This window comes from Mya arenaria, chromosome 15 (assembly GCF_026914265.1).
Source record: "Mya arenaria isolate MELC-2E11 chromosome 15, ASM2691426v1".
Lineage (NCBI taxonomy): Eukaryota > Metazoa > Mollusca > Bivalvia > Myida > Myidae > Mya > Mya arenaria.
Window position 1 is genome coordinate 7,967,388 of NC_069136.1, and position 16,279 is coordinate 7,983,666.

The 16,279-nt window shown below is 37.1% G+C and overlaps 1 protein-coding gene across 7 annotated transcripts in view; it reads right to left on the reverse strand.

The window, feature by feature from the left end:
* LOC128220443 (acetylcholinesterase-like) overlaps nt 1-16,279 on the reverse strand; it is a 66,072-nt gene that overhangs the window by 4,966 nt on the left and 44,827 nt on the right. For 6 of the 7 annotated variants that reach the window (XM_052928834.1, XM_052928836.1, XM_052928835.1 and 3 more), the window contains 2 exons: nt 11,740-11,933; nt 4,848-7,717 (listed from right to left, as the gene is read on the reverse strand). In XM_052928834.1, the coding sequence (XP_052784794.1) occupies nt 7,569-7,717; nt 11,740-11,933 (343 nt within the window). In that variant the 3' untranslated portion in view covers nt 4,848-7,568. Of the gene's footprint in view, nt 1-4,847; nt 7,718-11,739; nt 11,934-16,279 lie in introns of those variants that run through there. The other variant, XM_052928837.1, reaches the window with a different exon arrangement.

Here is a 16,279-nt window from a genome sequence, read left to right on the forward strand (position 1 = left end):
TGGTACGTTTAAGTCCGCTGCAAGTAGATCGCGTAGTAATTTTATTTAGCAGTTAAACTTAGTGACATTACTCTTGGGATTCTTAATTATGTTTGCAATAATACAATTTAATGGCAATCAAATTAAACTTAGATCAATAAATACAACTCTAAAACACTATATTTAATTAATGATAAAATTCAAAATTTTACGAACTACTTCAACTGATGTACCTGCATACATCCGAGGTTGTTTTCGATAAAATGGCCGAGGAGTTCCGAATGCTACAGTGTCTGCCATTAAAGTCAAATCGTCTGCGACTAGTATAACACATTCACTCATTGACATATCAGCGTCTTTAAAGCCACATGGACCATAGCCCAGCAGACGTCCAACAAGATAACAGACACAGATTACAAAATCACCATTCAAAATAATATTACCTTTATAAAGTTTGTTTATGTGCTTAATACATACATTTATAACTTAAGAACTTCAGCGAACATTTTCTTTGGCAAAGACAAACACTAGGTTGCTTTCATGAGCAAGTCAACGGCATTTGTGCGTGGCTGTGTTTCAGATTTACACTGGTATGATCTTTAATGGGCATAGATTTATCACTTTTCCCATAAAGTATAATAAACCTAAAAAATGCAACAGCTTCTTGTACTTTAACACCATAGGTTCCTGAAACTACCAAAGGTTTTAGAAACCCCTATATTTGCCTCCGTTAAACTGAAATTGTCAGTCAAACAATGATTGGATCTACGCTATAATTCAAGGGAATCACAATCAGTCAATTATTTTAAACGGCTAAGAATGTCCAAGGTATTAATTACTTTGGCCCGCATTGCATCGTGACGCTTAGAATATACATTTTCTTTGGTGTCTAACCTCCTTGATCTGTTTCATCGCCGCGCTTATAAAACAGATGCTAATTGCGCTTAAATGATCCAGACTGATTTTGAGGTTACACTACAATAAAAATCAATTAATTCAGTGGAAAAAGCGATGTGTAAAATAAGATACTAAAATGATCAAAACTGGCGCGGGTGGAAAAAAACGAATGCGGTAGTGTCTTAGAATCTTAAATGTTTAAGGCCTTTGGAAGTATTGTTCACCGAACTATGATATCAGAACTTTTGATAAATGTTGTGAAAATGGAGGACGAGCAGTCACAAACTGCTTTAACCCCCCAGCTAGTTTTTACTAAGTTTCCATCGCAAATGTGGTTACCCCAGACATTTACCAATGACGACCAGTGCACTGAGGTTTCGCCGACCGTGCCAATGTGGTAACCCCAACATTTACCAATGTCGACCAGTGCACTAAGGTTTCACCGGCCGAGCAAATGTGGTTACCCAAACTTTTACCAATGACGCCAAGTGCACTTAAGTTTCACAGACCGAGCAAACGTGATTACCTGTACATTTACCAATGACGACAAGTGCACTAAGGTTTTACTAACCAAGCCAATGTGGTTTCCCCCAAATTTACCAATGTCGGCCAGTGCACTAAGGTTTCACCGACATAGCAAATGCGGTTAACCAAAAATTTACAAATGACACCAATTGCACTCAGGTTCCACTGACCGAGCCAATGTGGTTACCCCTACATTTAACAATGACGACCAGTGCATTTAGGTTTCACCGACCGAGCCAATGTACTTACACCAACAATTTCCAATGACGACCAGTGCATTTAGGTTTCACTGACCGAGCCAATGTGGTTACACCAACAATTACCAATGACGAACAGTGCACTAAGTTTCACCGACCGAGCAGATGTGGTTACCCCAACATTTACCAATGTCAACCAGTGCATCTAGGGTTTTACTGACCGAGCCAATGTGGTTACCCCCCCCCCCAGCATTTACCAATGACGACCAGTGCACTCAGGCTTCACCAACCGAGCAGGTGTGGTTACCCCAACAATTACCAAAGTCGACCAGTGCACTAAGGTTACGGCGACGAATCAGGTGTGGTAACCCCAACATTTACCAATGTCGACCAGTGCACTAAGGTTTTACCGACCGAGCAGATGTGGTTACCCCAACATTTACCAATATCGACCAGTATCTTAAGATTTCACCGACAGAGCAGATGTGGTAACCCCGACAATTAACAATGACGACCAGTGCACTAAGGTTGCGGCGACAGAGCAAATGTGGTTACCCCAACATATGCTGACGACCAGTGCATTAAGATTTCACCGAACGCGCCGATATTGTAACCCCAGAATATTCCAATGACGACCAGTGCACTTAGGTTTCACAGACCGAGCAAATGCGGTAACCCAAACATTAACCAATGACGACAAGTGTACTAAGGTATCATCGACCGAACAGATGTGGTTACTACAACATTTTCCAATGACGACCAGCGCACTTTTGGTTTACCGACCGAGCAGATGTGGTTAGATCCAAATTTACCAATAACCACAAGTGCATTTAGGTTTCACCGACCGAGCAGATGTGGCTACCTAAACATTTACCAATGACGACCAGTGCACCTAGGTTTCACAGACCGAGCAGATGTGGTTACCCCAACATTTACCAATGGCGACCAGTGCACTAATGTTGCACTGACCGTGCCAATGTGGTTACCCCAACATTTACCAATGACGACCAGTTCATTTAGGTTACACCAACCGAGCAGCTGTGGTTACCCCAACATTTACCAATGACGACCAGTGCGCTAAGGTTTCACCGACCGAGCAGATGTGGTTACCCAAACATTAACCAATGCCGACAAGTACACTTAGGTTTCACCGACCGAGCAGATGTTGTTACCTCACTTTTTACCAATAATGACAAGTACACTTAGGTTTCACCAACCGTGCCAATGTGGTTACCCCTACATTTACAAATAACGACAAGTATACTTAGGTTGCACCGACCGAGCAAATGTGGTTACCCCATTATTTACCAATGACAACCAATGTACTAAGGTTTCACCGACCGAGCAGATGTGGTTACCCCAACATTTACCAATGACGCAAAGTGCACTTGTGTTAGGTTTCACCGACTGAGCAAATGTGGTAACCCCAACATTTACCAATGACTCCAAGTGCACTTAGGTTTCACCGACCGAGTAAATGTTGTTACCCCAACATTTACCAATGACGCCAAGTGCACTTAGGTTTCACCGACTGAGCAAATGTGGTTATCCCAGCATTTACTAATGATATATATTTAAATATATGTATGTCTGCTCTCTTGTTACGTTGTGTTTTCCTCGATAACGCTATGGAAACACTCACAATTATTGCTCAAATTGGGCGCACGTTCTCCCTCGTGCAACCGTAGCTATATATAAAATAAAAAAGTTAACAAACCTAACTGTCCCAATTGTATTTTACAAAAGAATACGTCTACATCATGAACGAGGCAAAATTCAAACGGTTTTGTTCTGGCCTTATCTCTCATATTTATCACTAAGTATCATATGTTTATAAGCTGTTACCTACCACGTGACTTGATTTTAAATAAACAGCAGTGTCTATTTAAAGTTGACTGTTTAGTTAGAGATAAAAGCTCAAATTTTCTCAGCTAAATTATATAAAATCAAGAGTCTGGGACAACTAGAACTCACACAGAATCATGATGGGTAGCTTTATGAGCTATATTTAATCTATAACTGCTATGATTACATTTAAAGATAATTTATCTGTTTCCCTTGTGCCACATTTATAATCTTTGTGCGATAAAACTATTTAAGAAAACATTTTCATAGTAGAAAAGTATGGGGAAATAAACTTCTATGTATTGGCTCATTTCCATGAAAACAAACAAAAGCTTGCCAAATATTTGATTTATAAATGCAATAAAACGAACATGAAATAAATATTACTTTTCAATAAATTGTCAAAACGAAATATATGTTTCAAGAATAATACACCTTCGCCATTGAACCGTTTAACCTCGTCTGATTTCCGAAGAAAAAAGTCGAGTTATTGTCATGTCTTTGGGTTGTTGTCGATGTCCACGTCGTCAGCTGTGTTAATGTCCACGTCGTCAGCTGTGTCAATGTCCACGTCGTCGGCTGTGTTGATGTCAACGTCGTCGGCTGTGTTGAAGTTCACGCCGTCGGCTGTGTCAATGTTCCCGTCGTCGGCTTTGTCAATGTCCACGTCGTCGGCTGTGTTGATGTCAACGTCGTCGGCTGTGTTGAAGTTCACGCCGTCGGCTGTTTCAATGTCCACGTCGTTGGCTGTGTCAATGCCCACGTCGTCGGCTGTATCAATGCCCACGTCGTCGGCGGTGTCAATGTCCACATCGTCGGCTGTGTCAATGTCCACGCCGTCGGCTGTGTCAATACCCCGTCGTCGGCTTTGTTAATGCCCACGTCGTCGGCTGTGTCAATGTCCACGTCGTCGGTTATGTCAATGTCTACGTCGTCGGCTCTAGAAACTCTGGCTTCAACAATCAACGAGTTGTCTCCCGTGTTTGACTGAACACACAGCAACGACAACAGCAACACACGAGCGTTATTTTTCCCCTTACGGCGCTCTTGTTTATGTTAGGGCTTAGGAAAGGAAGCTTCCTTCTGAGAGTCCGAAATGTGAGAAAACAACTCCTGATTGTTTCTTTCAGCATTAAGTTGTGCAGATTTGGTCTAGGCATACGCTTGTCCGTACATGGTGGCAGAGATCTTCTGAGATCACTGCGTAGGAGATTTAAAACACCCAATAAATGAACAATGACAACACTGTATAAATAAACCTAACAAAAACACACAACAATGCCGGTAAATTAAATGCCAAAAAAGTGTCAATAACACAGGGAGAAACTTGTTATAACCAAAAAGTATTACTAATAAATTTGGGTCACTGTGATAAATTGTTGGTTTAAAAAAGAGATTTGGAAGTAACGATTTTTCGTGATTTTATTGTATCAATTCCGTCAATACATTCACATAGAACTGCTATATAAATCAATAACAGTAATCAAATTATACAGCTGCATCAAACACCTGAGAGAATACCAATCATACATATGAAACTACGTAACACACACATTTACTTATATGCTGGAGACAGGAAACTAAACTTCTGATAAAAAGAACAAGTATAAGATAGACTGCTTTGCTAGTATAAGATAGACTGCTTTGCTAGTATAAGATAGACTGCTTTGCTAATCAAGATATAAATATAACGACAGCAAACCATTGCATTTTAGAGGTAAACGTTATATTTGGTTAAAACTGTTGAAAAGTCAAAACAGAATAAACAAAGATTTAAAATGAAGAACATTTACATAGGATGGAAAAATCCCATACAAAATGAAGAATATTCACAAAGGAAGGGTGACAAAGATATGGAATGAAACATATTCACACAGGAAGGGTGACAAATAATGTAATAAAGAACGTTCATAAAGGAAGGGTGACAAAGATATGGAATAAAGAGCGTTCATAATGGAAGGGTGACAAAGATACGGAATGAGGAATATTCACTAAAGAAGAGTTACAAAGAAACGGATTAAAAAACATTTCTAAAGGAAGAGTGACAAAGATACGAAATGAAGAACATTCACAAAGGAAGGGTTACAAAGATACGGAATTAAAAAAAACCATGCACATAGGTGTATAAAAGAGACCCGTTTGATAGGTTACTGCTAATTATAGGGACATCAAAGACATACGTAGAAAAGGTCATATATTCTCTTTATTCTCACCCGTTGGTGATGTAATGCACGATAAATGTGAGCCAATATTAAACGAAATATGTACAAATGGTTATTTAAGTATACATGTATGTACAATATAGAAAGAAACATGTTATTAAACATGTTCAGGTTTGAATTATTGATAAATGTTCGAATACGTGTAGCTGAAGGTGCATAGGCAGCTACATCAACAAATAAATATATTGTGATGTTTTGTGGTCTGTCTGTATATTACGTGTCTCACTTTTAAGTATCGTTATGACGGATGAGCTAAAAAGGAGATTCGTTCAATGTTTTGTAAAGACCGGGGATGAAAAGTATTGTTACCAGCTTGCAAAACTAAAGGAAAATAACGCTGTAAATATCTACTCTGCAGGGGGCGGTATTCGCAATAAACCCATTACTGCGAGTTATTTGAATGTTGCTTATTTGTTTGCTTGGATGTTTTATGAGTTCGATATAACTTTAAAGTCGATCATTTGGAACCTTTCGCACTGAAGAAAAGAATGCCATAATTGAATTATGGTACGTTTATTTATTTTATATACTTTTCTATATTTATAATTGGCAATACATACTAACTGTTACAACCTATTTCAATTATATAGCTTCTTTTATCACAAAAACAATATTTCTTAGGGTAGAAAAAATATAAAAGAGTAATAAAGTCTTGATCAGAACCGGGCTGGCTGGAACTGTTCCCATGATTGTTTCCCCAGGTACGGCCGATAAATACGATGTTGATGGAATCTTTGAACTTTGATATTTCGAAAACAGAAAATGTACCAGCGAGATAACACAAATATGTCGAGGGGATTTTCTGGTAATAGATTTTGCACGTTTGATTGTGAGCAAGGTAAATAACAACAAAGGTTTAATAGGTCTTAACATTATATGTACAGTATATTGTCGGTATGTGCTGCCACAATATACAAATGTAAGGTAGCAGTGTATTAGAAGTAGAACATTTTCATCGTCTCCCTGTTAAAGCGACCCACTGTTTTTGTAGCGATTGTGTATTACCCGTTGGCTATTAAAGCGACTCAATCACTGGTTTTCTGTCGTCTACTTTGATTGTTATTTTTTGTTGAAATTGAGATATTTTACATAGTTTTAGGAACAACAGATCGACTGGTTCTCATTTGAGCAGAATTGTGTAATTTCAAGCCTAAAATAGAAGTATACTAATAGCGTTGTTAACAGCGATACATATATTTTTTCGGCAAAATAAATTTCCGTCATATATTTTTTTTCTATCAACTCAGACGAATTAAAAAAAATCGTTGTCTGACCTTATAAATGTGAAAAAGCTCCTTTTAAAATGATAAAAAAAGTAAATCGTTTGATTTGCTCGATTACTGGTATAGTTTTGACTTGGAAACAAAGCAGTTGATCACAATAAATAGAAAAGTCTTATCGTATTTATGAAACAGCCCTATTTTGAAGACTTTTTAACACTAGCATTCCCATTCTTTTTCAAATGAAGTTTTCTGACAGTTCAACCGTTATGGTTAACAACTGGAGCTAATTTTTACCGGAAGTGACGCAAAATAGAAGAGTTTTACCTATTTTCAGGGTGCGGTCGAAAACAGATTGTGGTTGAAAATAGGTTGTTCCGGGATATTTTTTATTGTGTAAAATACGCACTAACTGGGTCATCCAATATATCTTCCGCTTCACCTGATTAAACTCAATAACGGCTGAGTGCTGATTTACTGATATAAATGTATTGAAAAACGCTAGAATTCCTCCCATCTGTTTGGACAAAATATAATGTTGACCACTTAAGATACTTTGAGCTTTTCATGTTAGCACTTGCACTGTAAATAATAATAAAAAACAACATGTGTGACATATCAGGATGTCGAGGTATCTTCTCTTATGTTTCTGCTTGAGTCCATTTTCAAAGAGAAAGCTCCTATCAGGGGGTCGGGCATCGTCCCCCATTTTTCTGCTTGAGTCCATTTTCCAAGAGGAAACTGTCAAACTGTGTTTTCCACTCGACGATATACTTTGTGCTCCACTCGTTGAACTGTAGTTTCCACTCGACCTCCATCTCCGACATGTCGGCTGCAAGTAAGAAATACTGGAATAATTACAGTTCAACACTTCACCTAAACAATATAAACTACATTGCACCTCTCAGTAAAATATACTCCATTCACAGTGTTCATTAGCTTAACCTGCAGTCACATTAAATAGTGTCACATATCATGCATTCGTTAACTACGTTCACAATGCCGTTAACAAGATGATATTGTGAACTTTTTTCACATTATTGATTAATTACAAAACGTCGTAATATAAAATTAAATTTAAAGTTAGTTAGCTTCATATACATTGTACGTTCATACTTTTATTGACACTTCCTTATTTCTCCTTAAACTACATTGTCATAATATTAAACACCGTCAACTAAACTCTCAATGCTAAGCTATCATAGACTGCATTACCTCCCTTGGATTTACAACGCTATCCACGTTCCCAATAGTATATTACCACACTCGACATTCTTACCTACATTGTCACACACACAACCTCGTTCAAAATATTGACGTCAATCACATTATCTGCCAGTGTAAACAACGAGAGGAATATACGTGTCAATAAAATTATCTCATATCAAAATACTATAAACTAAATGATGGAACATCTCTACGTATATCCATAACTAAGCATCGTAAACTACATTCATAAACATCGGTACCTACATACCCATGACTAAGCATCGTTAACTATGTTCCCATAACTGCATATCGTAAACTACATTCCCATGACTTCACATCGTTAACTACGTTTCCATGACTCGACATAGTAAACTACGTTTCCATGACTCCACATCGTTAACTACGTTTCCACGACTTCAAGTCGTAAACTACGTTTCCATGACCAGACATAGTAAACTAGTAAACTACGTTCCCAAGACTCCACATCGTTTACTACGTTCAAACGACTTCACGCCGTAAACTACGTTTCCATGATTCGACATAGTAAACTTCGTTCCCATGACTTCACATCGTTAACTACGTTCCCATGAATTCACACCGTAAACATCGTTTTGTTGACTTCACATCGTAAACAACGTTCCCATGACTTCGCATCATAAACTACGTTACCATACCTTCACATCATTAACTACGTTCCCATGACTCCACATCGTTAACTACGTTCACATGAATTCACACCGTAAACTACGCTCCCATGAATTCATATCGTAAACTTTGTTCCCATTTCTTCATATCGTAAACTATGTTCCCATTACTTCATATCAAAAACTACGCTCCCATGACTTCACATCGTAAACTACGTTCCCACGACTTCGCATCGTAAACAACGTTCCCATGACTTCACATCAAAAACTATGTCCCCATGACTTCACATCGTAAACAACGTTCCCATGACTTCACACCAAAAACTACGTTCCCATGACTTCGCATCGTAAACAACGTTCCCATGACTTCACATCAAAAACTACGCTCCCATGACTTCACATCGTAAACTACGTTCCCATGACTTCGCATCGTAAACAACGTTCCCATGACTTCACATCAAAAACTACGTCCCCATGACTTCACATGGTTAACTACGTTCCCAGGAATTCACACATTAAACTAAGTTCCGACGACTGACCTCGTAAACTAAGTTCTCGTAACTTAACATTGTAAACTACGGTCTCATTACTAAACACCGTAAACTACATTTTCAATTATTAACATAGAAACTACACTGCCCAGTCTTAAAATCTTAAACTTCATTCTGATAACTTCATATCGTAAACTACGTTCCCATGACTTTACATCTTAAACTACGCTCTCATTACGTTACATCGTAAACTATATTCCCAATTATAAGCATAGTAAACTGCACTTCCAAGATTTCACACACCAAACCAGGTTTCTATGTCTGACAGCTATATGACAAGTTCCCAATAAACATCGAACTAAACATTCATTTCTTTTTGAATTTGAATCTGCTACTTAATATTTTTACAAATACTCCTAAATAAGTCTTCTACAGCATAGTTGGTGGTTTATCGTGAACATGCTTGTATAAGAAACCATTCTCAGTTCTTTCTCCAAATCCCCGTACAACGGAAGGAGGAGGAAAATTCAATTAATCTGAAAGAATGCCCTTCCAAAAGCCGGTCAATAACTGAAAAACTGACAAATTGCAAAGGACATATAAACAACAGTAACTTGATAAAATGCACAACTTACCTCAGCATTGATTCAGCTAAGCACATGCTGTGATAGACTAAATTATTCGGATGTTAGTTGAAAATGAAAAATCACACGCAGGATAGTAGGATTCAATGTAAAACACACGCAAGTTAGTCGGGCAGAGTTATTAGTTCACTGCAACTTGGCAATCGCGCAGTGATCCATCATTGCATATCGACATGCATGCGAGGCGGTGATTTGGTTCAAATGCATCATGTTGCATTGCCGTTAATGCTTGCATCTAAAAGATAAGACCAGCAGGGATAATACATCAGGTCTCAACACTGATACTACATGCCCAGGAGTAAGACATTCAAGAAATGGTGCACTGCTACGGGATAATGCAAGAGTTTTTTTGTTCATGAAATTTGGTCACCCATATTGCAAAGAGGTGCTGTTAAATGGCCCCTCTACCTGTCTGTTTCATTATAGGCGCTCCATTATTTATGTCATTAAACTATACTCATTTTGTCCGTAGACTCGTTTAGAGTAGCATTGCTATTTATTGACATTAAATACTTGGACTAGAGTATTGAGCTTATCGCTTTTAAATACTTATGGCTAACATTCAAACAAAGATCATATAAATAAACATTCATAAAATCATATGTTGGAACTGTATTAATGAAATGCCTTTGGCAATTTACATATTCACTCAAGGCACATCCACCTTGAGGTGCATCAACCGTTGTGTAATGTTAAACAACACACCTGCTTAAAGACCCCCCCCCCCCTGATTTTATCACCATTAGATCAATGAGGAGGACTTAAATTGTAGCAATATCAACTTAAAAAAACATTTCATCATAAATAAAATATCAACGTGATATTCATTTAAATGAAGCTTTCTAAATAAAATATCATATTTACGAAATTATTTTGTAATAGTGCATATAATTTTAATGTCATGTACGACATTTCAAATTGCATTCTTTTCGGAGTGTAAAATTCAAACGAGAGTAAATTTTTAGCATATAAAACTATATCTAAAATTGCCCATAAAATACCGGTCGAAATGTTGACATTTGGTGGAAGATTAAATGCCCTAATGTGTTATGTGGTCGTTAAGGAGGACGAGTGACACTTCACCTGACAGTGGCACGAAAGGGTAAAGCCGCTCGTGTCACGGAGAGGAAGTCACTTCATTAGTCTCCAGAAAACAAGCGGTCACTCGCTGGTCAGCGTCGATGTACAAAGAAATGAACACCCTTCAGGATCAGAGTTAGGACTTAGTTATTTGTCATTATACTGGTTGTTGTTCATGTGAACAGAAATGACCTCTCCAGCCCAAGGTTTCAGGAAGTCATCGTCAAATTTTAGTAGGTATGTTTTAAAACTTGTGAACTTTGGCAAAAAGACTGCTCTTATACACAATACCGGACCGATATACCTTAAAATTTTAATTTTACAATTTAAAAGTTACAATAAAATCTGAATAGACATGGTTTTACAATCAATTCCAGTATATACATTGGTCAGAAAATGGTGTTAGCAAGTTTTGAATTTGTCATCAAATTAAAGACACCTAGGTTATCTTACAAAGCATGAGAGAACAAACCGCTGCAAACAAACCGCTGCAAACTCGGGCGCCTTTAAAGCAGCACTAACACAGATTGTCAGTTTTGACACATTTTAAAATATTTGTCCCAGAACCAGCTGATTTTGGCATCAATGGCTTTCATTCAGTCATAATCTAGTCGGGATGTCAATACCACAAAACAGTACTGGTGTTTGTCTTATCTTGAAAACGTATTTGTTAAACAACTCCAAAATGCATCAACACTTCAAGCAATTGGGATTAGTTGTCAAAATGCGCACAAAATAGTTATTATATACATACAAATGGAAAAGAAAACATTCAAAGTAACATACCAGTCTTAAGGACCAAATTTGGAAGGTAGTCCCGCCAAAATGAGCATTCCTTCGCACGTGCACCTCGTCCAATAGATACCGTCTTGTCCACTCGATTAATGAGGTCTGGTTGGAGAATTAAATGCTCTCGAGTTTCGTTTGTGAAGAGTGGCCATTCGTCCAAAAACACGTGACCAGGTCGTCGATTGGGGTCCCTGAAACAGGAAATTCGAAATTCAAAAATATAGATAGGCGTGTCCACTAGAATCATCCTGGGCTATTTTGATCGGAGTATTTATGTAGAAATAATACTCTGTAAACTACGGCAAAAGGAATAGTTAGATGACATGAATTACATAATCATTAAGCTTTTTAATTCAGGTCACCTTACTGACTTAGAATACAACCTCATTGGCTGACACATTGTCAACGGAAAAAATATGACGCAGGGATTTGGTATCGGATGAGTGGAAGTGAGCGGACCTTTAAATACCCGCGAAACTTGAAATTCTTAATAGAGGCACTCTTATTAAAAATATATATATACACAAACACATGTATAACAAACATAAATTGTCAGTGATAAACCTTTAACTACTTACTAAATAATGCAACTATGGAAAATATTAATTACTGATAACAACTTTGTAACCGTGTATTTAATAGTTGAAAACATAAAACCATCAAATGAGTGGTGAATGCTGAAATATTTACTATGGTCTACTACAGTCTCACAAGGCCGAAATACCGTTTCTTCTGTATTTTTGTTTCAAATTTATCACGGTATCTTTCATAACCATTGTTTTCGATATTTATTATTATTGTTTAAAATTTGGGTAAATTAAACGATTGCAATGATTGTGGTTCATCTTCTTTGGCAGTAAGAGTGCATCTTTAAAGGCACTAGACAGCGGCCTACATGTATATCGCAGCTATGTTGAAATAAGCCCGTCAAGCACATGTACGTGATTTACCGTATGAGTTGTTGATGCACCTTTAACTTGGATTGTACTTGATGAAAGAAATGCTGTTTCTCAATAATAAAGACATTGCACGGCCGATAGGTAACTGAGTGTGTATACCACTTAATTACGTCATAAATGGTACATTTGAAGACAACATTTTGCTTCTTATGAAGACTAAAAACAAAGATTACTTTTTTCACTATTTTCAATGAAACAACGGGAATTTCTATGCCGCTTAAATAGTTGGCTAAGATGATTAGTTTCCTCAAACACTTCGACAAACAAGTTTCCAAATTAATGTTTTGACAGTGTTCCATTATGTGGCGGTATTGCGAAAAAGGTTTCTCGATGTGTTTTAAGAAACGTTACTATCATTGATTGCGCTATGTTTATTCAAAATGGTGAAGCAATAGTAAAGTTATCTTTTAATAGTTAACGTATTCAATCCTAGCAAAATGTTGCATTCGGACGTAGTATTTATGACGTAATTAATCACGTGGCATACAAACACTGGGTACAATCTCCATTCTAGCATTGATGTAAAATATAGCCAAGATTTAGGTTCCGTTCCGAGCCAATACGACAATAGCTACCAACAATACCGATTAAGGTGTTTGACAAATGGAATCTTGACATAAAGTCATTCTTAAATTAAACTTATCTTTAAAAGGCATAGATGTTGATGCAAAAAACTTCTGTTTTTAATTTGATGTGTAATCATGTTTAACTAATTTGACTTTAATGATAAAAAATAAACATTTTGCATATGATTTAGGCACAGATAAAAATAAATTAGCGATATTTGGATCTCTTTTAATTGGGGATTTTGTGACCACGTAGCTATTAATTCGAAACACCCATTTACAAAGGCCTATGCAATGTATTTGTCCATCTGTACTTCGATCGTTTTTTCTCGCTGTTGTTATCATTAAAGCTGCACTCTCACAGATTGAAAGTTTTGACACCTTTTTTTGTCTTGGAACGAGCCATTTTTTCTCCCAAAAATCCATGGAAACAAGTGATATAAGACTGCTGACAAAATAAATCGCAGATTTTTATATTGCAGTTCAATAATTAATGTTTGTTGCAGTTTAAGTCATCCATTAAACATTAATTGTCGAACGGAAATATGCAAATCTGCGATCAGATCTTTTACCAGCAATCTTTTATCATTGGTTTGCAGATATTTACGCAAAAGTTTGCTCTTTCCAAGACAAAAAATAAAAAAGTTGTAAAAACGGTAAATCTGTGAGAGTGCAGCTTTAAAGACAAATGAGTTAAACAAGAGTATGTATCAAAATTGATCAAACAAAATTGGAAACATATACTTAGTGCCTTTAACATTTACAATGTTATTATTTTACAATCTTAGTGCATAGACCAGAAGTTTACAAGCCTTACCGACTACCTACCTACCTACCGACGTGTTCAAGCCATCAAATCCGACTGTATTTAATCAAATGAATGTTAATGACGGTTAAAGTGGATTTCTGAGTGGCAATTTGCAACATGCTTTTTTGCTAGTTTGATACAATGTCGACCATCGTATGCTATGGTTTTTTTTATTAACTATGTAAACATACTACATGTAATAAGTAAAATGATTTACCAAAGGCAACCGTCAGGAACATGAGTCACATGTGTGCGATACCTTTCACGGCTAACGCCATTATTGGCGCGGTTAGTGACCGCCATCATCAATCCAACGTCATACAACTACGAACTGTGCAGACATTGCAATTCCTCTGTTTTTTTTTAATTATTCGGAATAATTTAATGCAAAAATACTATTCTAATTTATCAGTATTTTATTATAAATGCCATTAAAGAGAAAACATGCACAATATTAAGTCTTCGTTAAGAGTTTACCCTATCGTTGTTTAAATAAAATGCAGTATCAACAGATGATTGATAAGAAGTGTCGTCTAGTGCACTTACTGTTGCAAAATGTGTAAATAATCGTTAACAAATGTTATTTGTAACATATACTGCAGTTTATACAGCAAATGCTCTTCCATAAGTCAGATTTACAATAAAAGCATTTTTTTAGTATTGAGTTTCCAACTCATCTCCACTCATTACCTCTAGCGGATCGGGGGGGGGGGGGGGTAGGAATATGAGGTGCGCACCATGCCCCCCCACCCTACAATTTTCCAAGCATCTCTATGGTAGAGATATTATACTGGTAGAGATATCATCCATAAATTACACCAAATTGCACTGTATCTGTATTGACTAAAGAACCCCTAGCACCCCCGCCCTTGTCATATTTAGAGATTATTTTATGGGTGCCTGTGGAAGTGGGTGCAAACCAAAAGGCTTGTCCTTAAAGTACAGCCCCTCTTATGTCAAATCCTGGACCCGCCTCTGGTTACGTGTGTTTACGTAAGTTCTCTAGTATGTTAATTTACCAATCAACTACAGCTGTTTCTACGACCCATGTTTCATTTCAATGCGAACATGATTAAGAAGAATCCCAGCAGAATGCACAGTGCTACTTCATATAAAAACACCAGTTTTATCACTTGGCCCGTTCCCTCTGACATTTTATATCAATTCATAGATGGGAGATGCGATGTAAGACATTGTGCGAGTGTTTATTGACAGAGAAGGCACAATGAATGTCAATGTATGACGACTCATTATATGAAACAATAAATACAGCAGGAAGTCCTCATATCAAGAAGTTTGTCATTTGAAGTTTTCAATCTTTCAGTAAAGCGTGATGATCTTCCATGGAAATCTTGTCTGGTGGCAATATTTACAATCCAAATAAATAATTTCTCGCTTTAAATGACACCAAAAAAGGTTTTCACGCTCCATCCAAAGAGAAAGGCTGTACTTCCCACATAACTTTTAAAAGAACGACCTATTTGCTAAGTGTTGAATAACTGCGTGCATATCTATATAACAACCACAATTCATCACATATCAATATTTTTCACTACGCACAAAAGAGTTCCAACGAAAACAATACATTTTATCTTTGTTAACTGAGGTTGGAGAAAAAGCATCTACCATGGCCGCTCCTGTAGGATAGGTTCATCCAAACCCTCGCGTAGGTTGTTAATAGTTTAACCTCCGTTTCCGCGAAACAACCTACGCTTGGGTTGGGATGAATCTTACAAGAGTGGTCAAGGGGCTACTTATAATCTTTATCCGCACAGTAGTTGTAGAACAGTAACGCCCATTCAATGTGTTACTGTTCGAAAACAAACCAAACTCTTTATATCTTCTCAAAATAAGAGCAATGAAAATAACATGATGTTCCATTGAAAAAGCATGAAAGAAAATATGTTTATGGATTTCAGTGTACGATAGACACTTGTGAAAATTTGGGGGTTTCTTTATAGTTCCAATAGGACGCCCCTCACGCACAGTTGTTATCGTCGATGACGTAGATTGATATTCCTACGCCGGCTTGTGCAAAATAGTTCTTTAGGAAGTTTAGTATTTAGTCGTGTTTTGGATCAAACATTTAATAAACATTGATCAATAAACTTTAATTAATGCATTTATGTTTTCGTTTGTAATGGTGATTTTGTATTGATGACTTTTTACGAAAGCAAATGATCGATCATTCAGCTTCAAAAAAG